The following is a 25,472-nucleotide window of genomic DNA, read 5'->3' as shown; positions in this document are numbered from 1 at the left end:
CATAGAGAGCAGAGCCCAGCCAAACATCACACAAAGACCACTCTATCTCCCAGCAGCTCTGCAGCGGGAAAGCAGGAAGACTCCTGTCATTTCCCTCCATGATGGGAACTCTACAGGTGCAGGTAGTAAGTGAATGACGATGATTAGCAAGTGACTGAACATTTAATTTCATTCAGGCTCAGCCATCAACGCTCTCTCACAAGCAGGTATTGACCCTTCCAGATGCAAAGGCTGCTTCACATCCAGGTGATCGAGACCCCATGAAGGAAACTTCCCAGCTTGAGTGAAAATATTGAGGAATTCAACAGAGAAATCGGATTTAACAAGCAAGAGCAAAACTGTTGATTAAAGTTGACAAAAATCATATTAAAACTTAACCAGCTATTAAACTAAAATGAATTCTTGCCTTGCTGGAGATTTGATCCTTATACAGTAAAGAATTAAAAATAAACTGACTTAAGTGTATATTCAGATTTTATTGATCTAAGGTGTCAACTGTTTGGCTTGTGAAAGATACAGAAATTTCCTTCTCTCATCTTAATTTCCTTTAATGACTTAATATTTTCCAGTGGTGCCAGACCTTCAGCTACAGAGTCATATAATGTGAAAAATTGTTGATCCATGTTACAGTCACTTATCATTTATCCAATTCTTATTGCCAGAATAAGTGCTTTTAAGTTTGTTTGTTTGTTTGTTTGTTTGTTTGTTTGTTTGATGTTAGTAAAAATAGAAAGGCTTGATGCAAAAAGATAGAAAAAAAACACAGATTTAAACGTATAATGTTTTATGAGTCAAGATGAATGTAACGTGACTGCCTCAAAGGCATTTAACAAAAAACAGCCATTTTAATTTTTCTTAAATAAATTATTGTTTTCTTTTCCATGTATTTAAAATACATTTTTGCCAACATGTTTAACATTTAGCAACAAATTAAACCAATTTCATTCACAAAAACGTCTGTGTCATTACATTAGCATCAACCTACTGGAGGTTAAGACATTTAAGTGCCTCTAAAATAAGAAAATATAATCACGTTTCATTCTAAATAAAATATAAAAACACAAACAGGTAAGCTGTAGAATGTTCTGTCATGCTCAGTATTGACGCCTCGTCTCACACAGTTGGTCTCTTCATCCATCACTTGTTGCCATGCACTTGTCTGTAAACTATCTCGTGAGATGACTCCTGTTGTCCCTTTAAAAATGTCTTGTGTAAAAGAGAACGTGTGACATTCCTGTGGGGATTACTAAACCAGCAAGCGCGTGTTGTGGGATTATCCTGGCAGCCACCCGTGGTCCTCAGCAGACATACAGGTATCATCAAAATCATACAAGACAGCAGGAAGGTCCAGAAGTCAAAGGTAGAATGGTCAGATGAGGAGCCTGAATAGGTCTCCATGGGTTCATTACTGTCAGTGTGAAGACACACTGTGATGACCTCAGGACCTAAAAGTGGTAGCAGAGGTAGAGGAAGAGGTGAGGAGGTGAAGACGCAATCCTATTAACCCCGTGTGAAACACCCCTCGGGTGGTTTGGTCCACAGAACATCTACAAAATAAAAGGACAGCCAAAAGTAAGGAACAACAAGGGAAGTCAAATGATTGTACAAAAATGCCTGTTTAGAAAGCGGGGATGAAATAGCAGCCTTTAGTTTGTATTCATAATGAAAAGAGTGAGGAAAACACAAGAAAGACATGATGAGTAAGCAGCAACTGAGCGATTTCAGTTCTCTGGTGGTGACACCCTTTTTTCTGGGTGTAACCTGTCGTCTTTCAGTAGATTTTACTTTTTAATGTCGCAAAAAGAGCAAATTCCCCCTGATTCAGATCCTCTACAGTGATCCCATAGTCATCAACAGCAATAACATCAGATCATGAGGAAGAACTGCAGAGTGTTAAGAGCCACCCCATAACCACATAACCACAGCAAAATTTTGGCTGCAGCATCTTTGCTGCAGTGTCTGAGGAAAAAAGCATCATCAAACTCTGTTTATTCATCAAACATGAGAGAAAAGCAGCGAGGCTCTTATTGTGGCTCTTGCAGGTAATTATCACAGTTAAAACAAAACAGAAGGCACCAACTTGCTCCAGCTTTCTGGAAATTGTTTTCACAATCTGGAACAAAATCTGGCATCCAATCTGCCGACCCCTCCAGGACTCTGTTGCCTGGTTGTCACTGTTATGATGTTGTGTGTGGAGGTGAGGGTTGACAAGCTGAAAGAAGTTTGCCACACAGCTGTAGAGAATCTGAAAAAACAAACCCTGTTCATCCTAAGAGCCTACAATTTAGGGCTCTAATCATGAACATCACAATGAAGGATGTCATCTATCCACTGAGGAGGAGGATAGAGACAAGACAAGACGACAAGAAGCAAAAACAGAAATAAGCAAACAGACAGTGGAGTGAAGAGGGTTCAAAAAGATAACAGTTTTATAAACTTTAGCTTCATTTCTTATCATATGTCCTATCTTATGTCTAGAAATAAACTTATATATTGTTTAAGAAATGGATGTGCAAACTAAATCTTAATAACACAGAGCAATAAATCTGTTAGCCAGAACAAAATCAAGTTTAGTTATAATGCATTCGTGCAATAAAAAAATATCTTTTTTACTCATTTGGACAGAGGGACTGCAGACATTTCCAGTTTTGTTTATTCAACAACCAACACCAAGATGTGAGCCGTGGGATGATGTTATGATGTTTTAAGATTCAAAGGAAGTGTCACTTCAACAAATGTAGGAGAGGTGATCAAACATGATGACATCTGAAGGTGGATGATACCATCACGATGCCTCCAGTCAAACTACACATGTTATTCCTGGCAGAGGTTTTAAAAGATACTAAGATGCAGCACAGTTTGATAAATGTTGCTCTGTGGGCTCTTGTTGCAGAACCAGCATTAAAACAAGATGCTGTGAAAGTCTGAGCCCATTTCAGTGAGTCATGAAAACTCGTGCAGCTGCTGAACGTCACATCGTATGTTTGAGCCAGATGCTCAGGACACACCTCTGCAAAGCCAAACATGAACAGAAGCTGATCTTTTCTTTTACTGAGAGATGTAACAGAAATAAAAACAATATCTGTGCAATAAAAACTGATGAAAACAACCTTCTTTGATGGGGGCAGGAGAGGAAACATTTATTGGGGAGCCCCACATCTGTTACTGCTGAGTGCAGTACAAAACTAATGAATGAAAGTTTGTAAAAAGTGTTTGCCAGGGTCATAAAACTGATCTTTGAATGATTTTTTACATGGTGTGGAACCATGATTCACATCTGCATGGAGCAGTGTTTTTGTTGACACTAGTTTATTACGGGCTCCTTATAAACAACTTTTTCTTGTTTTGTTCTTATATCGATTCTGCATGTGAAGACAGGCTCCACTAAAAAGCCTCATGATTTGAAAAATATAAGTAATACCAAATATGGCGATGTGAGGATTGCTCTGTTTATATGACTAACCTGTGATGTCACTGTGGTATAGAAGAAGGCTCCAAGCTTGGTGTGTGGGTAAACCTCTGCTTCCTTCTTGGCTGTTCATCTTCATCATCAGAAAAGGTGCGGTCCAGAGAGATGCCCTGGCACACTAGGTTACGACCTGCACCCCAGATGGTTCACATGCACGGACAGAGGTAAACACAAACACAGAACTGTCAATAAAACCTCCTCTGATACTCTTGATCCATAAAAATGTGTTCACAAAATAACTGGTGCTCTGTTACTCAAAGGAACCAGATGATTGTTCCTGTCCTAAACAGCAACCTCTGAATGTTGGACAAGTCCCTCAAATGCCTGCAGGCACCTCCACACATCCCAGATTTTTGCCTGTTCCCAAATGTTTGGGCTCTTTTAGTGGTTTCATTAAAGAAGACACAATTCTCCATCAGTGTCAGTTGTGACACACTTGTGTCAGTCCTGGAGCTGCCTGAGATAACCTTTGCTAACCTGACACCTCCACACCATAAGTCCTGTACGCTTTATCGCGAGTACTGATCTTACATTCCACGCAGGCCTTTTCCCCTCGGATACAATCGATTACGCACAGACAGGTGAACTTACACACCTGTTTGCCCTTTAACACTGCTGCTAACCTCTTTCAATTCAAAGATCTAAAGATTGAGCAGATGCAGTAAATACCTGATTAGCTGTATGATAAGGAGATAACATTTCCAAGGCAGATGCTACATTAACTCTAACACTGATAACCACAATAACACTGAAATGACGTAAAGTGGGCCTGATGGTGTGATCATTTGGGGGATTAAAATGCCAGTTTTCTCTGACTGATTGATTATCAACCAAACACCCCTGAAATTCAGTCTCTTATCTTGTCATCCCCCAGTGACTGATCTGCTTCCTTTTTACAATCAGGTGGAAAACCGCTGGGGGAAGGGGGGGTCCAGAAAGAGAGTTTCTTCTTTTGTCTTTGATTCCTCTCTGTCATTACTCTTCCTTATCAAGCCTACTCTCTATGAAAACACACCCTAAGGCACGAGGGTTAACTGGGGCTAAGCATGTCAAAGGGGGATTGAGTAAACCTGCAGCGTGAGGAGAGATTGGAATGATTTCTACATGCAAATAAAACTCAATTTGTTGTGCGGACACAGTTTCTGAAAAGGGTCAAACTTCGTAAAAGTCAAACGGGTGTGGACTGGAAATGAAGACAATACATGTCAGCGAGGCCTACGATACACTGGGGTTAACTTGATTTGGTTCCTGTATGTGTTTACTGAACGTCCAAACACCAAGATTTTCTGCATGTTTAATGTCTTTCTGATGTGAAAGTGGATATAAGTTAATTAGTTGCTAGGGTTACAAAGCTAAAGCTGCATAACATAAATAAGAAGGAGTAATGATCCATTAGATTATGATAACAGCCAGAGACATCAGGCTTGTTCTTAGAAACCACCAGGACTTTCTGTGTGTTAGATGACTCAGTGAGTAAATACAACAACTTTGGAAAACACACCTATCGTGTTTGGAGGCTTAGAATATGGAGGACACATGGGAGAAATTCATCAAGGCCTGACGATAAGAGATGTGTGCCAGGTGATTTTCATGCAGGCTTTAAAACACAATAAAGCGCTGTAAAACTCTCCTGGGCTGCAAACAGTGAGGTGTGAGCCAGGACTCGCACTGAGCAATCTACAACTTTCATCCATCTTCACTGGGGCCAGGATGGGAGCACGGAGGGCAGGGTGTGTGTGTGTGTGATAGAGAAGAACAGAGAAAGTGCAGATGTCCAGAGCCAAACCAGAGAGCCTGATGAAGCCACTGCAACGTGTTCGGCAACTGTATTATTCTATCCGGGGGTCTTGAGCTTGGCTGTGAACACAAACAGGACTGTTGAGCGAGCGACCGGTGGGTTACCCCAGCAGATTGCAGATTGCTATTACTCAGCAGATGTGACATCACGCCTGCTCTGCATAACGCAGGAAAAGAAGACCACCTCATGGACGGCCGTGCTGAAGCAATCACAGCAGACGTCTCAGGGTGGGTTTATGACTCACACAAGTGTTTCCCAGAACCTGGCTACCCGAGGGTATACACTCTGCTTGTGAGTGCTTTTAAAGTTGATGTTTGAACCCCCTGCTTACATAATCAATTACATTCAACTGTCAGCTTTATTAGACAGTAAAATCAGTTCAAGGAAAGCTAGAACTTAAGGGTTACACTTAAGAGTCTGCATCAATACTGAGTCACATCTTGACCTATGAAGTCACCAGGAGTACCAGGAATGGGCGAAAATTTGCCAGATTCAATGCATTCACACCCTACTCCTCTAAAACGTGTAGCATATGCATGGAAGTAGAGTGATGTATGTGTTTGTAACTCATATACAGGAATACTAGAGTGAAACTGAAGCTTACACCACCATCAAAATCACACACATTTGTTTGGTTAACTCAGCAATACAGAGCTAGCTGCCAATTCTCATTATCTTTTGAAGCCCGTTGTTGGGTCCTGCCTTCCCTCTGGAGAAAATCCTTTGTTATTTTATTCTGCGAAATTATGGATGTTTCAATCTGGTTTTTATAACTAATATTGCTGTTGCAACATATCAGCTAGGCAGGATGAAAACCCTTACTCCTCTTTTTGCATTGTTCCTTTGTTTTTCCAAATTATTTATTTTATGTCTTTTAAATAGGTTTGAATTTTAGTGGTTTAACTCTCATGAAACACAGAATATAAAAAAGCAGCTCCCCCAAATACCTTAACATACAGACCTGTGATGAGGACAGTCTCCTCCAGAGATGGATGAATTCTCTCAGCTGACGCTGCTGCTCTGTCCTCATCCTCATCAGGATCATTGTCACTGAAGGGACAGAGCATTTGATGCAGAAAATCAGTGTGTGAAGAACGTTAAGTTTAATCAGATTCATCGTGAGGCAGAAGTCATTTCAAAGGGAATATACTGTTGATGTCAATATCATAACCCGTTCCACCAGACCAAGAAGTTCTTGTTATGACCACACATACACTGCCGGCCAAAAAAAAGGTCACACACTCTAATATTTTGTTGGACCACCTTTAGCTTTGTTGGGGCATGTATTCACTGGGGCATTGCTCCGATAAGCCTCTCCAATGTCACAAGATTTGTTTCCATCCAGTGTTGCATTCATTTTTCACAAAGATCTTGCATTGATGATGGTAGAGTCTGACCGCTGTCAGTCAGCCATCAGTGAGGCTAACCAGAAAAAAAGGCTTCAATTTTCTAAAAAATGGACTCTGGAGCAATGGAAGAAGGTCATGTGGTCTGATGAGTCCAGATTGACCCTGTTCCAGAGTGATGGGCTATCAGGGTAAGAAGAGAGGCAGATGAAGTGATCACCCATCATACCTAGTGCCTACTGTCCAAGCCTGTGGGGGCAGTGCTATGATCTGGGGTTGCTGCAGTTGGTCAGGTCTAGGTTCAGCAACAGTCTGTGCTCAAAGAATGAGGTCAGCTGACTACCTGAAGATACTGAATGACCAGGTTATTCCATCAATGGATGGAATAACTGCCAATATGGCACGGCCATATTCCATGCCAGGGTTCATTAGGCTCAAATTGTAAAAACAGTGGTTTAGGGAGCACAAGACATCATTTTCACACATGGATTGGCCTCCACAGAGTCCAGACCTTAACCCCATTGAGAATCTTTGGGATGTGCTGGAGAAGGCTTTGCTCAGCGGTCAAACTCTACCATCATCAATGCAAGGTCTTGGAGAAAAATTAATGCAACACTGGATGAAAAAAAATCTTGTGACATTGCAGAAGCTTATTGAAACAGTTGCTCCAATGAAAGATAACAGTGCTTGACCTTTTTTTTGGCGGTGACTTTTTTGGGGGGGCAGGCAATGTATTTCATCAACTTTGTGTATGATAAGAAATTTTCCCATAGTTGCAGCTAAAAACAAGCAAGTTTAACACATCATGCCAAAGCATGACAGCATTTGATGAGGCTTTTCAGGTCAGTGTCTGACCTTCGTCCTCCCTCCTGTAAGCCATCAGCTTGTCGGAGGTGCTGGAGGGTGTCCTGCAGGCCTCTGATTTTGGACTTCTTCTCATTCAGAACTTTGACAAAGCGTGAGTAAAGCTCTCTTTCCAGTGCCTCCTTCTCCTGAACCTGCTGCTCCAACCTGGAGAGAAAAACACAACAGTGAGTGAAGCATACACAGGTAGGGCAAAGGACTACAGTATACAGACACTTAAACACAGACATGCACGCAGACAACACAACATAGAGACAAATCCTGTAAAAATGTTGAAAATGCTTTAAACACTATGTTCTTGTTTGCTTTCTCTTCTCGGAGTAAATTGCTGAGAATGATGCTGAAGCCTCCACCCTGCGCAAACTACAGTCACCCTCCTCCTCCTCAGTCTCTTGCCAAGCACCATTCATTAGACATGGACGAACAATCCTGTTCAGACGGAGGCCAAGCATCAGGGATGTATAAAATGAAAGACATGGAAGCAAAGCATCTGATGTTAGTTCTCAGAAATCACAAGCCTACTTTGCAACACTGGGTGGAACCCTGAAAACTCTCAGACCAGTGGTGATGTCATACTGGGTGACTGCTGAGCATATAAACAGCTGGCAGCGCAACTTAAACGCAAAGAGAGTTTGCATGCAAACAAGATGATCAACAAACAAAAAACAGCGCTAAACATCTTGAGGAAATAATTAAATCCCATCGAGGTATTTTCCGTAGGAACTTGACATTTGCTCCCTGCCACATGTTTTTTTTCCTAAACACAGATTATGATCCATCTGAACAAAACACAGGGCGGGTGTCCTCCCTCATTCTTACTCTCTAAGAATCCTCTTGTGCTCCCGTTTCAGTCGACGATTCTCCTCCAGCAGCTGGCAGTTATCCGACTCTAGCTTTGCGCTGTGCTTCAGGGACTGGCCAATCATCTCCTGGTTCAGCTGTAAAGAGTCTGGAGCTGGCTGGAGCACCACAGAACCCAAATGCACCTGAAGAAGAAAGGAGGAGGGGGAGAAAGAGAGCAGAAAAAGAAATGAGCAGATTCAGGGATGAAGAGGGGCTATGCTTGGTGGACTAAGGTTTTATCTGTAGACTGGCTAGCTTCAAAATATGTTAACCATGGTCGCAGTGCAGCAGAGAAAGGCATGATTTTTTTTTTTTTTTTGATGCAAACTTTGTGACTCATTCACCTCATGCCTAGAGATCAACAGTAGAGGAAAAGGTGCCCTTGTTTTTCATATCTGATCTCATATCCTCAGGATCCATGTCTCTGGTTGCTGAATCACATGAAATTATATGAAATAATGAGGTGTACCATGAAATAGCATGTGTGAAACCACAGCAATCTGATCATGAGTGGATTTTGATTTAACATGTTATACTTCTACATTTGCTCTCTCTTCTTCTTGGCAATGCAACTGCTCATCACCTGCTCTCAGGATAAATAAAGTTACATCTTATCATCATTTGAGGAACCAAGTGATATGACAGATGACAGTTGGTTCATGACAGCATAGCTTCTGGGTGCTTTCCTTTGAGCTTGACATACCAGGGAAAAAACACGTTCTAGCTGCCCCAAGAGTACCTTGAGATCCTCTTAAAAAGCAGACATGACTAAGGAGCAAGGAAATTGGTACAATACCAAAGGTAATGAGTCAAAACTCAGCTCTCAACCACTTTTCTCTAAACCCGTTTTCAGTAAATAATGAGTAAGATTTCACACCTCCACTTCAGCCCCTGAACTCTGCAGTGTATAGGTGCAACTTTATTACATCATATCTTCTTTGAAGCAGGAGACTTTTTCTTTGTAGATGCCAAACGGGATAAATTCATTGGTCACCAGTAAACTATGCAGGTGAGCACACAGTTTCCTCCTTGTTGCTTCTGGTCTGTGACTTTTTGGAATCACAAGCAGGCTTCAGGTGTGATTAAACATTCCTCACTCGGTTTGTACTTTGGCAGAAAACTACTGAGAAAACCTGAGGCAGGCAGTAGATAACACAAAACAGAAGACTTTCTACTGATATTAAACTTATGTGTAAAATTTTCAAAGTCCCACCATAAACCCTTCAAGGATCACAAGACTCCATCTTCAGCAAACAACAACACAGAAATACAAAACACGAGAAAGCAGAAAACACCTTTCAACCTTGAGTGTGTGTTTGCTTATCAGAGCTGTCACACCAAACATATTTCCAAAAACAGGACAATCTTTGTTTGCATGTTGCCTGGGAGACTACACGCACTCACACACTAACACACACACAAGCATGCAGGTACTGTGCTCTAATACACTGGGAAACCAGAAGGTGATGTGGTGCTAAATCTTCACTGGCCTTCTCAGAGGTCACAGACCCACTGTAATAAAGCCGCCATCTTCAAAAGCTCTCATAAAATACTTGTCATTTTTGGCCGAGGCTGATGCTGTCCTGGCAGGCCACACAGCTGTTTCTTCCTCTGGTGAACCTGAGCATGTTTCAATGAGCGGACATTCGCTTCACATCACTCCCACAGCTGACTGCCTCAGCCTGTCCGTCTGTTTCCATCAATCCTCTCTTCTTTACAGTCCTCTTTCTCTCGTTTCAAATTCTGCTCTCCCACTTTTTTAAGTACGAGTCATCAAAGACCTGACCGATAAATCTGTGATCACCCTTTTAGAGATTACGACACCATCCAGCATCATTCAAACATTACAAAAACAATTTTGGAAAATCAGTGTCAGTGCTGCTGATAGCTCTGAACTGGATCACAGCACGGAAATTGACGATTAAACAAAAGTCCACTTCACAGCATTAAGACACAGAGAGGACCACCCTGAATACAAAGAGGATGAGTTTCCTGAGAACTCATAAAAGTCCAAAGCAACAATTAGGATGTCACAGTGATACAGTGCAGGCTTGTCTTGTGGATTTTAAGGGACACTGAGCCACGTAAGTCACTGACGAGTTGACAATGGTGTAGTTGGTTGTTTAGGTAAGACAGCCCACCATTCATAAAGACATTTCCGTCAGTCAGCTCATGTCGAGTTGATCACTTTATTTTAGCAGTATAACATCACTGTCAACATCTTTACCCCAAATGTTCTTACTACTATCTAACTACTACTTTACAAAGAGCGAGGAGTGATGACATTATCTTAAACCCCTTTCATCAATTGGCCTTTAAAAAGTGCTCTACAAAAACCATTAACACACCTTGACTGCCTAATGTTAAATCACCAACGAAGTCCCAACATCAAATCAAGATAATGTGTCTTATTTTATCTTGAACTATCATAACAGAGCACTTGGCAGCATTAAGCACAAAGACTTTCTTCTAACGGGCAGAAAATTTGATCAAGATCAGACATCTGCTGGGACCAAGTCAGGGTATGAGTGGGATAGAGGAAGATACAACTATGATAATAGACTAATCTAAATACTTAAGGCACTTACAATAGTACAATGTAGAAAGTAGTCACAGCCTATAGGTGGATACCGGGGAGCACAGCACTTATGCAAGGCAGCAGTGCTAGGGATGGGTACCTTTCACATTTAAAATGATACGGTAATGACGCTGGTACCTGGCAACCAGTATCGGTACTCAACGGTACCAATTTTTTATAACTTTGTGTGTGTTTATGAGGTAATAAATATTCATTTGTATAATAATAAAATCTATTTTTTAATTTAACATATTTATTTCTCAACATATAAACTTGCAATGCTGTGTTCATGTCCAGTATGGAAAATCGCCTTCTCTTCCACTCCCTCACAGTCACAAGGATGCATTTAGGTATTGAAACATGGTACTGTTTGATTTTACATGAACTGGTACTCAGTACCACAGACAGAATTTGGTCGGTGCCTGTAAAAGAACCTAATTCAGTACCCATCCCTAAGCAGTGGCACTGGTAAGGCAAAGGGAGAGACTGGAAATCCTGCAGCTTTAAAAGAACACCTAATTGGGAGGAAACTTTGTCAGGTGATTGTAACAAGGAGACATTGCAAATCGGGAAGTGGGCCACCTCAAGTTGCCTAAACTAGCTTGCATGCGTCACTCCATTAGTGGGACTAGCCTATAGGCAGAGTTAAGCAAGAATGGATGATGCTCGGCTTGGCCATCATACAAACGTACAAGGTAGTAAAATGCACGTTTTTATCTGTTTGCACACGTGGAGAGTTAAACAATGATGGTGTGTTAAGTGTAAAAGCTTTGATGTCTTCCTAAAAACTCTTCTCTTACTTTTCTGTGCCAAAGTCACCTCTGTTCTCCCACAGGAAAGTCCTCCAGCAATAAATCAGCCATGTGAGGGAGTATAATATGAAGGCACTCTTGTTGACACTCTTGACATGCAGACGATAAAGACTACACTAATATTTGCACACTTTAAAGAATAAAACCTTGAACATTTGCCCCACAGGTTTCGACCCATTTTAATGACCAAGACTTTGACATGAATATTTTACCTGCTGACTCGTTTGACACCATAATTCATCCTGAGCACCGGTTCAAAAACCAGTGATCCCAAGAGCTGAGGAGACAACCGTTATTTACTGGATCAGTGTTGGAAATGACACCCTGCAGCTGTTTATTTCTGCTACTCCCACTTTTATAAGTTGGTGTGTTTCACCGTCTTTACTTTCACAGTTTCTGAGAAGACTCGCTGCAGTAAACATATAAATTCCAGCTCACCAAAAGTTTACATTTACTTTACAGCGCAGCATGGAAAGAGGAAGGACATGCTAAACAAGATATAAATTGAAGAATTCAAACAGTCGACGACTATTTCCAACTGCTGTAAAAGTTGAAAAAGCTGGATTTTCTTGAGCTTCTGTTTCCCTCCTGAGACTCAGAGATAAAGTGAAAGGTCAGCCTCCAAACGTCTGCCAGCCTTTGCCAAGGTGTGGGAGGTCAGACTGTTTGTCTGTGGTGCTCAACCCACTTCCACATTTTTCTATCTGACTTGTCTAAAAGAGAAATAAAACCAGCAAACTGTTTATATCTCTTTTTTCTTCAAACGGCAGTCAAATGATTTTCATATGACCGGATTGGTTTAGTTAAACAATTAAAAAGATCAAAGCAGCGATCATGACATTAAAAGACAAAGAGGAGGAAGTAAAGGAGCTGAGATTCTTCAATCAGCTCTTTGTCTTCTGAAAGAGAGTTCATAAACTTAAAAAAAAAAAAGAAAAAGATGGTCTATACAGCGTCATGTAGCATCACCAGGAAGCAAAATGTGGGTTTAAAATCTTGGTGTCCATTTAAGTTTGTTTGACATTACTGCAGGGGTTCATATGACACAAAAGCCTCCTTTGACACATCGCTGTAGATCAAACCCCCAGTCCACTCCTGCAGTTTAGGTGACGAGTCTCATTTAACTGTGGGCAGTGATCGATAGTTAAATTAAACATACTTGTGACATTTATTTAACTTTTTCAACTCAGGTGATTGTTGTGTCAGGGAAGTGGTTTAGGGAGCAGTGTGCGCACTACAACAAAGAGACAGTGTTCAAGGGAAGGCAAGGTCCCTCCTTATGGGAAGTGTGGGCACTGTGCAGGGATCAGCTTGTGGCATCAGCCCTTGGGTCCGCCATGCAGAGGCGTGAGGCCAGATAAAGAGCAGGAAGTGAGAGGCGACTGCAAAGAGTCTCTCTGATAACATGAACGTTCCCATAAACATACATCCACATGGGACACAGAAGCAACTTAAGGGCAGATGAAGACAGGGAGCTAGAAAATGGATTTAAGTAGAAGTTGTGATTGATAAATTCAGAGGTTTGAAAACAAGGCAGTAAGAAATTCAGATTAGTCTAGCAAACATCCACCAGAAAGGTAAACACTGGCTCAATAAGAAGCTGCTCTGTGCTTGAACATGTAGGTGATGACAGCAGGAGAAACACGTTGGTGTATAAAACTCTTTAACGCGGTCAGAATGAGAAAATCTGGCAGCCAGTTGTGCAACAATTTTCCAGACACTAACAGCAAAACAAGTGTACTACATTAGCACAGCTGAAGGGAAACTTGTATTCAACTTCTGTCATTTTTCTTCAAAGTCTGAATGAAGAGCAGCTTTCTCTGAAATCTCATCAAATAAATCACCAAAATATATGTTACAGTGTTTCAGGCAATCTTTTTTTGACCTTAAAGAAACTACTATGATAAATGAACAATTGAAAATCTCGAGATAGGTGAGTCTCTTGCATGCAGTGAGCTTTGGAATCAGGTGATAACAGTTAGTGATTGTTTAACACTCGTGTCCAAAATTAATTTTTGATGAACTTCATTATGATCAATTAGCTGGTTATGTCTTTATGCATGTTTTAAACACTGCAGAGGGAGCACTCTCACATTGTTACTACCTTCTTTGAAAGCTGCTCATGCAAAACAGCTCGCAGGAAGCCACAGGTAGACAAGATTCAGTGAAACAGTCACCCACTTCAAAGCTGTTTGAATACAGACAGCATGACTGCCATGTGAGGGTGACACAGCTGTGGTACTGTGACATATGGGACTGAAGGAAACTGTACATCGGCATGTGTCAAAGGGATCTGAGAGGAACAGTTTTGGAAAAATTCAACCAGACTCAGATAGGGATTGGTCGTTTCACATTTGAAATGATACGGTACCAACGCCCAGTAACTGGCAATCAGTATCGGTACTCAACGGTACCAATTTTCGGTACTTTTTTGTCTCTATGAGGCAAAAATGTCAATTTGTTTAATAATAAAATGTAATTATTTTTTTCAATTGAATATATTTATTCTTCAGTCTACCTATACTGTGTTATGCTGTGTTCACATTCAGCATGGAAAATCGCCCACACTTTCACTTCCTCCCAGTCACAAGGATGTATTTAAGTTCCTAAAGATGGTATCTTTTGATCTTAAATGAATCGATACCTGGTACTTTTGACAGAATTCGGTCAATAAATGTACCTAATTCGGTACCCATCCCTAGACTCAGATAAAATACAAGTGTAATCTGGTCAAACTGTCATGAGTTTGGAAAAACTGATGTACGGATAACCAGGTACCCACCAGAAGAAGAGCTATTGCAAGAGACCATTTAAAAAAAAAAAGTGGACTAGTTCCCAGTGACTTCTGAAGAGCATTTCTACCGAGCAACAACCCCCTGGTCAAAAAATGTAAGTCTGTACAGAAGAGGTATAAACCACAGTCCCCCAAGATTCTGCTGCTGGCTGCAAAAACCCTGGAAACCGCATACAAATTAAGTATAAAAGCCTATTTTACCGCAAAAATAATTATGTCTAGCATTTAGGGCATGGCTGACTTGATTGACAGGTGGGCACCCAGTAAGTGTCTGCGAAGCTTCAGGGCCCACCTCTTTGCTTCATCCAAACTCAAACTAATGCGGCACATGATTACTATAGTCTTTAAAACTCTGTATGAGAAACAAATGAGTGACATCACACTATCTCCACAATTTTTTTTTAAATGCTCTTCCCTACTTAAACACTTTTCACCTCTTGTCCCATCTTTTTTTCATCAGCCTCAACTACAGCTAAACAGAGACCAAACTTTTACCACAATACCAGAGTAACTGCTGAAACAATACACTACATCGTATATTAACAATAGTCATGTTTTACTCCAAGTCCACATATGGCCTGAATTAAGTTTTGAATTGTGTATTATGAGTTTGTACAACCAATGTAACATTTGATATGTGATCACTAAACATGGCCCAGAAAGAAATGATCAACTGTCAGAAGTTGTTGGTTGCATGAAAATAAGATCAAAAATTAGAACTGAAGCCTGTTCAGCAAAGCCTTGAGATGGACCCCACACTCTGAGGTGGGAAGACCCAGATAAAGAGAGAGTTCTCTCTTTTTATTCAAACAGATGTGGACTAAAAATTAAGTCAAACACGGATAAAACAACACAGCTTTGCTTCCCTGAGAGGATAGAGACAATAACAGGCCAATGAATTATAAATGTTTGTTGGCATCATTCCAGGTCTTACGTTTTGGGCTTTAGTCAAAGTATTCACTCATGCGTTTTATTTAAAGTCCGAAACTCCTCCCACTTTAATTTATTTTTCCATGTTTCTCAAATATTACTTTTAGAACATAGTGAAATTTCATGCTTCAAAACTTGCGATGATTTAATCTAAAAAAGAAAACATGAACTACTCCAGTGAAATTTGCGGCTGGCGTCACAGTGCGCAGCTGAAAACCCCAGTGACCGATAACACCGGTTCATTTTGGCAACAAAAAACCTGGAAACAATCAGTGTCACATTAATCCACCAAGTCTCATCCAGTATCCCATGGTTTCTTTAACCACAACTGTCTGAAATCAGAGCCTCAATCTCCCTGGTCTGAAGACAGAACTGAGCCATGAGAGCAATTCAAACACAGATTGGTATAAAATGTGAAAAAGTCTCTGGATAACTGGTCTCACCTAGCCAGAACCAGTGCTAGAGAAAGTTCTGGCTAAACCCATCACAGTTCATTATCAAGAGGAAAAAAATTTCTGGGTTGCTTGTTTTTCTCTCAACAGATCTCAATCTTATTGGCCGCTTCCGAGCAAAGGGGAAATTCAATTTTGGTGTGACCTTTACGCTTGAAATCAGTGAAGGAACAAAGCTGGCCATCCTTAACGCAAAATGCACTTCTAAGTTTCTGGAAATAGAGACACACTCAGTCCACATCTGCTGCATTCAAGAATTTAATAAAAAGGAATGAATGGCAACAAAGGCAGTGATTGATTTACCTCAAATTTGGTTGTACAAATCTACAAATCAGAGAAGACAGTGAAATAACATTTCCTGCTTTCATTTAGGTCTTTTGACTGAAAAAACTAGTTTAAAACGTGGGTCAGCTTGTAGTAGTCATGAACAGACCACAACAAGTGTCTCTTAGTTATCAAAATAGAGACTGCTTTTGCCAATTGATTCATGGTTTTAGGGTATTTGAAATGTGAAAATCTTTAAAATAACAGAATTGGCGCTCTTAATGTGAGAATCTGAATCATTTATTTATTGTTTTTTACATGGAGTAAAGAGTCTTAAAAATGGACTGCTGCTGTGATAATGTCAGACATTTAAAGACTTCACTTTGGATTCAGGAAGTGTTTGATTAGCATTTTTATTATTTGACAGTGAACAAAAATAAATATGAATGGCGTTACAATGAAAGACTATCTGCAAGATTTTTTGATTGTTGGAAAAAATAATCTCATGCTGCAACCCTAAAACCAATGCTCCTAAACACACCACTGCTCCTCTTCAAGAACAAGAAGTGTCTTCCCTGACACGTGCCCATACTGAAATTTACCTTTCATTCTGCTGTTGACAGATTGGTACTTAAACAGACATTAAGGTGGAGATAATCCTTGACTCAGCCATGTAAGACACCTGCTTAGTAATTTCTTTTTACAATAAAGATGAAAATTACAACCATCATTACAACTTCTGGGGTCATATTCATAAAATATGAATGTCAGGTTAAGTTCAACACCTGTTTTGTCACCAGCCTCCTTTCTCCTACTCCAGAAGGAAACCTGCCTCATATTTGCTCATTTCTGCACCCTTAAATTATCCCTCAGAGAAAATATGTTCCACTTCTTAACCTTTGTGACATGCTGGAGGAAAAGAAAGAAGAGCAAAAAAAAAAAAAGAAAAGGAGAAAAAAGAAAAGAAGCAGGTGTTAGACAAGTGTGGAAATCTGCACTTCTTGTAAAAAGTCCCAGAGGATCATGAGATTTGTTTCTACCACACACACAGAGTGCAGAGCACAGACTGATGAACACTGTCAGCCACAGTGCGAGAATGGACCGAGTTTTCGAAATGCACTCTTGGGTCTCGACATATTGGACCACTGTCAATCAATATGTGTGGTCTATGCTCTCCCTCAGGCTAACACTTCTGGATGCACAAAATACAAAACAAGTCAAACGCCGCCTTCGCAAAAAAAAAAAAAAAATAGTGTTTGACAAATAAAGAATGCCGTGTCTATCCTTGTATTTGTTGCAGTTTATTCTTGAATGACGCAATGACTCAGAGTCAGGTTTAGTGAAAGTTTCTATGCCAGTGTCAGATACCTGATAGACTTAATTCGCAATGTGTCCTATGAAGTTTATGTTCTTTCTATATTAGTTATCATCATAATTATACTGAAAGAAGCCACATAAGACAGTGTGTCAAAACAAATCTTCATTTACAGCACCAATAACTCATAGCCTCTAAACTCAAGAGTTTGTCTTCATGAGTCCTGACACTGATACACACACACATACACACACACACACACAGGCAAAGGAAGAGCTGGTGAGACAAAGTGGGAAAAGAAAGGGAAGGCTCTAATCAGCTGTTGTTTAGCATTTTAAGATGGGAAAGGTCTTGTCCATAAATCTAGTTTTATTGTCTCCAAAGTGATCCTAACCCTCTGGCCTTCTCCCTCTGGTCTCCTCTACCTGGTCAGCAGTCCCAGGACCTCAAGTGACCTGCTCCCTGGAGGCAACAGCATCCTCCATTAGTTAAGGAATAACACCATAATCCACTCAAAGCACTACACTCCATCAAACCTGTCAGCTGTGGTAAACTATGTGAGAAAAGCCGAGTACAGCGTGTTTCAAACACATTTGCATCTCAACGTTTGTAGTTTGTGTACATCACTGTGGTAATAATGCAATACACCAAGGTAAAAGTGATTGTTAGCATTAACACAAGCAATCTCCTTCTTACCCAGAAGGAAAACTTTTTCCCAAAGTGTTTACGAGCCGTGGCCTCTGAACAAATACCTTTTGCTGTAGCTATTAGATGACAGGTTAGCAATGATTCCTATCTCAAGCAGCCTTAGGGCACCTGAGGCTTTTGAATTCTGCTATAATGTAAGGAGACTATAAAGCTTATCTGCTAAACAGCCCCCTGTAAAATATAAGACTTCCTTTTTATTTGTGTGTATGTTGTTAGATGGATCCATCCTCAGGGGACAGCGACCTAAGAGAAGAGCAACATTCATGTATGAACCACTGATGTATGGTTACTGACAACTAAAAAACTCAACCTTGAAAAAATTCCTCATTAAAAAAAATCTATCTAGTTTGGAAGTTTGGTTTTTAAGGTTCATTTTCTTGTCCTACAACAATGAAACAACAGTTTTTATATTTGTGTGACTGCCCTGTTTCAGTTTATGTTTGTGATAGGGATGTCCCGATATTACATTTTCACTTCCGATATGATACCGATACTGCAGCATTGAGTATTGGCCGATACCAATATCAATCCAATATGATATCAGCATTAAACATGCATACTTTTATTACTTATTTTGTAGTATGTCTGTCATGTTAGAAAAGGCTTGATTAAGTGATATTATTCTAACAAAGAACAGTAATCAGCAACAGAAGGTATGAGGAAAAACTGACCCATTTATTATTAACCAATGGGTAACAGAAACTGCTTATATCTGAGATTTTAGATGCATTCTGATACGATACTTGTTTTTTTGCTGATATCGGACCGATATCCAATATCAATATCGGACTGGGACACCTCTAGTTTGTGTTAGGTTTCTCAAATATATGTGTAATATAATGGCAAACTGGTCAACACGTTCATGTGCTTCAATTTACAGTAAGGTGTAGGGCTGAACCATTAATCGAATTAAAACAGGCATCGCAATGCAATATAATGCAATTTTCAAATCCCAAGGGCTGCATTTAAAAAAAAAAAAAAAGAAAGAAATTTTGAAGTACAATTATTCTAGTTTCTGTTTCGTTACTGATAAAAGATCAGTAAGACTTTCATACTATTAGTATTGATATTTTTGCTCACCAGTGTTTCTTTTTCATTTTACAAAAAAGTGCATTCCACATTTTGACATATTTCTCTCATTATCTCTGATTTTATCGAAGTAATTAATGAAAGATACATTACACATCTACAAGGCTTGAAGTTAAATCAATCAGTCAATATGATACCATGAACTTAATAGTTAAATAAAGATATGTTACTCCTATCAATTCATACTTCAATCCATCTCATTTCATCACGACACGTAGGCCTGGCCGACAGGAAAGAATTGTTTATATGTTGACAGTATCCTTTGTTGTGTTGGTCATACTATTAAACGGTTTATTGCTTGTGTTCAGTGAACAATGAAAAAGATAAACACCCCCCTCAAAAACCGCATGCTCAATTGCAATTTCAATACTGGCAAGAAAAAAAAACACTATTAGATTATTTTCCAAAATTGTTTAGCCCAAGTAAGGTGATTAAATACAATCTGACTGGTCTGAAGAAGACATTCCTGAGTTTAAAGTTTTTTTCAAACAGCAAAACTTTCAGGAGCATGCTAATCCTCTGTGACAACAATGGCACACAAGAAATATGACTTTCAGGAAGAGAAAGGCCTACTGTCTAAAAACTATAATCTGATTATGTCAAAGGATTTGGCAATACATACACTGAAACGTATGGAGACACGATGTGCAGCAAGACATCGATGAAATAGACTGGAATAAGGCCTGTCTGAAGCCCAAAAACAAACCATAAAACACAACTTAAGTTCCTACAGTATAAATGGTTAATTAGGTTTTATAAAACCCCTGAAAAACTCTATCATATGTCAAGTGATATTCCTGATACATGAACTAAGTGCCAAGATGATAAATATAAATATATAAGGTATTTATGTCATTTGGTGCAAATGTACTTGGTGTGAATAGGTGTGTGTTGATGTTAGTATTTTGATCTATGTTTTTTTATGTATGTTATCATTTGCCTTCATTTGTTTATCTTTTATGATAAAACTTGAAAATTGTGGAAAAAAAGAAATATGACTTTCAGATTATGATTTTACCATAAATGTATAAAATATGTGCTTTGGTGTCACTGGTTTGACTGGTTGGTGTTGCACAAACTTACATTAAAAGTTGTGCCAGGATCAACTTGTTTTGTGTCCTTTTACAATTAAAGACTGGGTCATATTTTGTTTCTACTGTTATTGTCTGCTTGTGCTACAATTAAAATTTGATTTAATTGTCTTTAAATATAAACAAACTATGATTATGTTCCTTTGATATGAATGGAAACAAAGATTTTCCTACAGTTAACACAAAAATATAGTCAGCTGAAATCTTTAGCTCACCCAGATATCATTACAGATCTTCTGGTACGAGAGATGGCAGTGATCTGGAGTGAGGCTGAAAGAACATGCATCCTTGTCACCTTCTTTCCTTCCTTCTCCTCTAACTCCTTTATCTCCTGTTAGCACTCGAAGAAGATCCTCCACATATTTTTCTCTGGTGACTCCCAAATCATTTGCCTCCTTCATCACCTCGTCTTCTGAAACTGGACACAAAGAGGGCATTTTTATAATTTCTGAACCATTTTTAATTGCACAGCTGAGTGAAACATAAAGGAGGTGATGGCAGAGAAAAAAACACAAACATTAATTTAGTAGTAATGTATGGATGCATGTGACAGCTGATTTAAAAGCAAGCATGCAGAGAAACCAAGGGGAATGTCATCAGCTGTTGCACAGCTGCTAACACCGGTTGAGGGTCCCAATTAGCACATCAAACACAGGAACACTGACGACCCAGAAGCCCGCACATAGCTGTCACAGCCTCATCTCTGCCTGTCAGCTGTGCAGATGGACAGCAATAGAAAACTAAGGAGCTGTTATGTTCCAGGTGTCCTTCCAGGTAAATGGGCTCATGTGCATATGTCACACACACACACATACACACACTACACACACTACACACTGACAAGTGCATACAAAGACAAGCCTTGTCGAATCTAATCTACGTAATACACCTGTAAGCTGCAGCACAGTAGCAACAGTAGAACAAGGTCACTGCTGTCCCTCTGGTTAAAGGACCAACAGTTATCATATAATGAGGGGGGGTTCAGCCAGGTGCCTACACAGTTTGGAGTCTGATGGTAGAGCTGATGACCAACCTGCCTCATATGGGGTCAAAGATGTTGGATTTTGTAAGACAGTATCAAGTTATGAATATTGCCTCAAATAATAGGTTATGAATGATGGAAAAGGCTCTTTGTTTGGCTCATTTGTTTTCATGTTTCAGAATATTTACCCTCTCCAATCCATGCCGAGTCGCCATCAGTGAGAGCCACAGTGAAACCAGCACCCAGGTCTTCAGCCCAGTCCACTCGCAGGAAGTAGGGAGTGTCTGGATCAGTGGTTAGAGTAATCTGTTGGACTGTCCCACTCATGATCTGCAGAAAAACAAACATATAGCTTCTTAAGTGCCAATACTATTTATTTTGCCTTTAACAGAACCCTTTCCAGCTGATCCAGTTGGGTGTAGTAAAGCTGTGTGGATCTTCCACTTTCATCAACGTGCCTCGTAGTTTCACTGCTTGGATTTGGTAATAAACACCCCAGTGAGTGTCTCTAATGGGGGTCTCTCTGAGTCAGTGGAGCCACAAAGAGATTAACAGGTTTTGACAGGTTTTTGTGAGGAAATGTGGCCTCTCGACCACCAGCAAGGTAATTACACGCTGTTAAAGATAATACAAGAACATTACCAAACAGCCTCGGTTGTTGACTAGTTTCTCCAGTCTCTACATCTTGTCCAAGATTAACAATACATTTGTTTCTTAGTGCATGTCTGAGTGTCATGTGTAAGTCTATGTTAAGAGTTTTAAAAAGGAGAAGAAGTTTTAAAGAAAGTTTAAATTTTTAATTTATCTCTGGTTCTGCAGCCATGTGTCCAATTCCTCATCTCATACTAATCCAGATTTTTGATGGAGGACAGTTTGTAAAAAAGTTGACAAAAAGAAGCAAGAACAGCCACAATATTTGAAAATAGGAAGCCAGCGATGATGAGAGCCCTATGGTTTAAAAAAGAGTTATCAATCACTTACTGCTACAGCCTAACACTTAAAACTGCTTCAGTCAAGGCCAGACCACAATAAATAGGAAAACCCTGTAGGTTTCAGGCTGTCAGAATCACTTTAACCCAGGAGACAAAATCATGTTTTGCCAAAATGACACTTTTCTGTGGTTGAGCTGAGAAAGATATCTGGTAATGTCGCCTTGCCCTCAGGCGAATGTCTTGGTTAAATGACTCACTCACTGCTGCAGTTGAAGTTTAGTCTGCTGCCAAAAAGAGTCTCCATTCAACAGATCAGTTACAAAAGATGTTGATGTAAGGATTACAATATGAAAGGCTATTTAGGTTAACTAGCTACAAATGGTTTTCTATCTTTCCTTTTGGGCCTTGAGAAACTTTTACTTGATTACGGATGTCCAGGCCAGAACGTATGATTACTGCTTCCACGTGAAGTGAGAGGTGAGTTGGATATCTCCCCTGCTTAACTACAGGGCAAAGTGTGTGGAGATGGAGGGAAAAGGACAGCTAAATTGGCAGTTAGCCAAACTGGACATGTTGAAAAAATGAAAATGACGGCCTTCGGACACAGTGCTATAAGTCAGAATGTGACAGAACTTTTTTGTGTGCTCCTTCTTGGTATTGACAGAACAGGTGGTCAAGGTCATTGAAAATAAGACATACAGCAGAAATCTGAAAGACAGCCCTCTCCACAGATGCGCACGTGCACAAAGAGCCTTGCAGAGTATTAAAGGTGAACCTTTGTGTTTTAAGCAAGGGCGTGGCTGGACGAAGGGGCCAAGCAAGATGAGGGGGCAGAAGGGTTCAACTTTAACCTCATAAAGTTAGCCCAGCTACTCATTAGTAACTGTAACATCTGTTGTGCAGGGACGATGACCCTCTGGTACTGAGAGAAGAACCATCCAATTAAATGAACATTGCTGTCTTTCAGGAATGGAGAGCTGTGAACAACCTTCAGAAGTCTTCCCGTTCAGTCACTTGATCAGCAGAATCAATCACAGGCTTAAATCACCAAGCAAAGCACCACTACAGCAGCCACACAGCTTCATCCTCTCTTTTAACTCCCTCTGTATTCTTACACAACCTTTTCATTGTCATCTCTTCAAGCTGATGTGAATAAAACCGTATAACATTACTGTGTGAAGGCCATTCTATACAAGTTAGTCACAAAGGGAGTCTATAATTATGGATGTAGGTTCTTAAAAGGAGACTTCATACAGAGAAGGGCAATTAACCATTTCTCTAATAGGCCCTGGCAATTAGGCCAGTCTACTCACTGTCCTTTCTCTGGACTTTCTCCTCATGCTCTCTCCAACTCTGCACCTCAAGATCAAACTCTCTGGGAATTTCAGTGTCACTCACTTAACAGCAGCAGGCTCTGCCACAGCCATCCATTCATTATTCATTCAAAGTAATGTCTATCTCAGACTACTTGACAAATAGGAACAAATTACAACTCATGCATCAATAAAGAAAGGCCTCAAGGCCAGACAATCTGTCTTAACTTATACCAACATCACGTCAGAGGAAAAATAAGTTGTGTCAGCATAACTTGACAGATACTGGCCTTGGCATTAAAACAAGGTTTGAAAGGCCACAGCTGAGAAGCAGTTCACACTTTTCACCCTTAGAATCCTGCTCCCGGAGGAGACAGGGGTGTTACAGCATTTTTAAACACTTTAAAGGTTTTTTTTATTTTTAAATCTTTTTAAATCAGATGACTTCTTCAGCTTTTCCAACTGCCTTTATCGCTTCTTTATGATTTTGTCCATAACATCTTGCTAACTGAAATTAGCAGCACAATAACAGGTCATTTTTTTTGCACACTATCCATGCTGGGAGAGTTACTACTGTCTGAATAGAGAACATTGAAACCTCAGCACATTTCAACCAGTGGCAGCACAAATCTGAATGTACAATTAGAATCAGTTCTGTAAGCGTCAAAATAGCACTAAAACAAGTAACCTGTCATTGCAGTTCATTTGGCATTGCTTTACTGTCCATAAGATGTTCAACTAAAGTACAAACAAGACCTATCTTAAGGATTAGACATGCAAAAAGAAGCCTTAATGGGTCAGTGAGCCAAATTTCCTCAAATTCATTCCATTAAGTTAAATATGTGTCTATCATCCACTCTTCTTTTGCTGTTTGGAACTAGACTCTTCTCCCGAGACCTGTTTATTTACACCAAGTTTCTACCCACTCTCATGTAATAAAATATGCAGAACATTATTTATGTGTGGTTTACAATGTGACAGATTTCTTCTTACATGAAGGGCTCGCTTGGAGCGTCTGGGAAGGAAGGGTCGACGGGGATTTCTGTAACATGGTTTAAATGCAATCAAGATGCTGCCGTGGCTGGTTGGAGGGAGGGGACTTCATTGTGAAAACTCTGAGAGAGAAGTGGACCACAAAAATGTTTATCTTACATCACACAAACAGGAGAGGACCCATTTGACTATTGACAGATTAGTAACAGTTCACTGCAGGATGTACAGAATTGAGTAATGCATTATTGATAATATTGTTAGTTTTTAAGTCTGAAATACATATGAAAAGTGGACAAATGCCTTGCCAATCATTGAACGTTTTGCATAATCTGACCAACACTGAAGGCAATGTAGTTTTTTAGGTGATATCTCAGTGGTTATTTAAGTTTTCTCATTTTTAAAGCTATGGTATATCCTTTCATCAACATATTTTACCTGATCTCATTCATAATGACGTGTTTACTCCAATAAAGACATGTTTTTATCCTTCTCTAGCCCACAATACCTAAGGTTTAAGCACTGTTCGCAGCCCAACTGAGACAGATTTCATCAATCCGTCCTTTCTGGAGGAGCTATATGACTAGCTTATTAGCTATCCTTGTGCTTGTAGGTTTCTGCAAGACGACTCTTGGGCGTGCTACAGCTGTGTGTCGGCCCAGCCCACATATAACAGTGTCCTCTTACCACAAGCGGTCTCCATACATTTCTGCTTTAGAAAGGATACAACAATTTACATCTGTAATCTCTTTAAAAGACTTACGGTATTGCACAGGCAAACTACCGCGTTGATCGGACGACGTGTTATTTTGTTTGACACTCAAATCATTGCCGCTCTCTGCTGACAGGTTTCCTGACAGACGATTCAACTTTCAACTCCGGAGCTCCTGAACCAATCAGCA

The 25,472-nt window shown here is 40.0% G+C and overlaps 1 protein-coding gene across 3 annotated transcripts; it reads right to left on the bottom strand.

Moving 5' to 3' along the window:
* Positions 1 to 483: 483 nt before the first annotated feature.
* Positions 484 to 25,461, bottom strand: LOC141790866 (DNA repair protein XRCC4-like). Of its 3 annotated transcripts, none has more exons than XM_074671005.1 (8): positions 25,334 to 25,461; positions 21,524 to 21,665; positions 20,569 to 20,771; positions 8,297 to 8,463; positions 7,469 to 7,624; positions 6,229 to 6,317; positions 3,464 to 3,599; positions 484 to 1,445 (listed from the first exon to the last, which is right to left on the bottom strand). In XM_074671005.1, exons 2-7 carry the CDS (start codon positions 21,660 to 21,662, stop codon positions 3,472 to 3,474), a joined length of 882 nt encoding a protein of 293 aa, XP_074527106.1. In that variant the 5' UTR covers positions 21,663 to 21,665; positions 25,334 to 25,461; the 3' UTR covers positions 484 to 1,445; positions 3,464 to 3,471. The 3 variants fall into 3 exon arrangements, with proteins under 3 accessions (XP_074527106.1, XP_074527105.1, XP_074527107.1); XM_074671004.1 differs by having other exon boundaries at positions 485 to 1,547; positions 25,334 to 25,460; XM_074671006.1 differs by lacking the exon at positions 484 to 1,445 and adding an exon at positions 2,687 to 3,010.
* Positions 25,462 to 25,472: the final 11 nt, after the last annotated feature.

This window comes from Halichoeres trimaculatus, unplaced genomic scaffold (genome assembly GCF_033239565.1).
Source record: "Halichoeres trimaculatus isolate MK-OKI-2021-1 unplaced genomic scaffold, fHalTri1.1 fHalTri1_scaffold_5, whole genome shotgun sequence".
In the NCBI taxonomy this organism is placed as follows: domain Eukaryota; kingdom Metazoa; phylum Chordata; class Actinopteri; order Labriformes; family Labridae; genus Halichoeres; species Halichoeres trimaculatus.
This window is presented reverse-complemented; position numbering and strand designations above follow the sequence as displayed.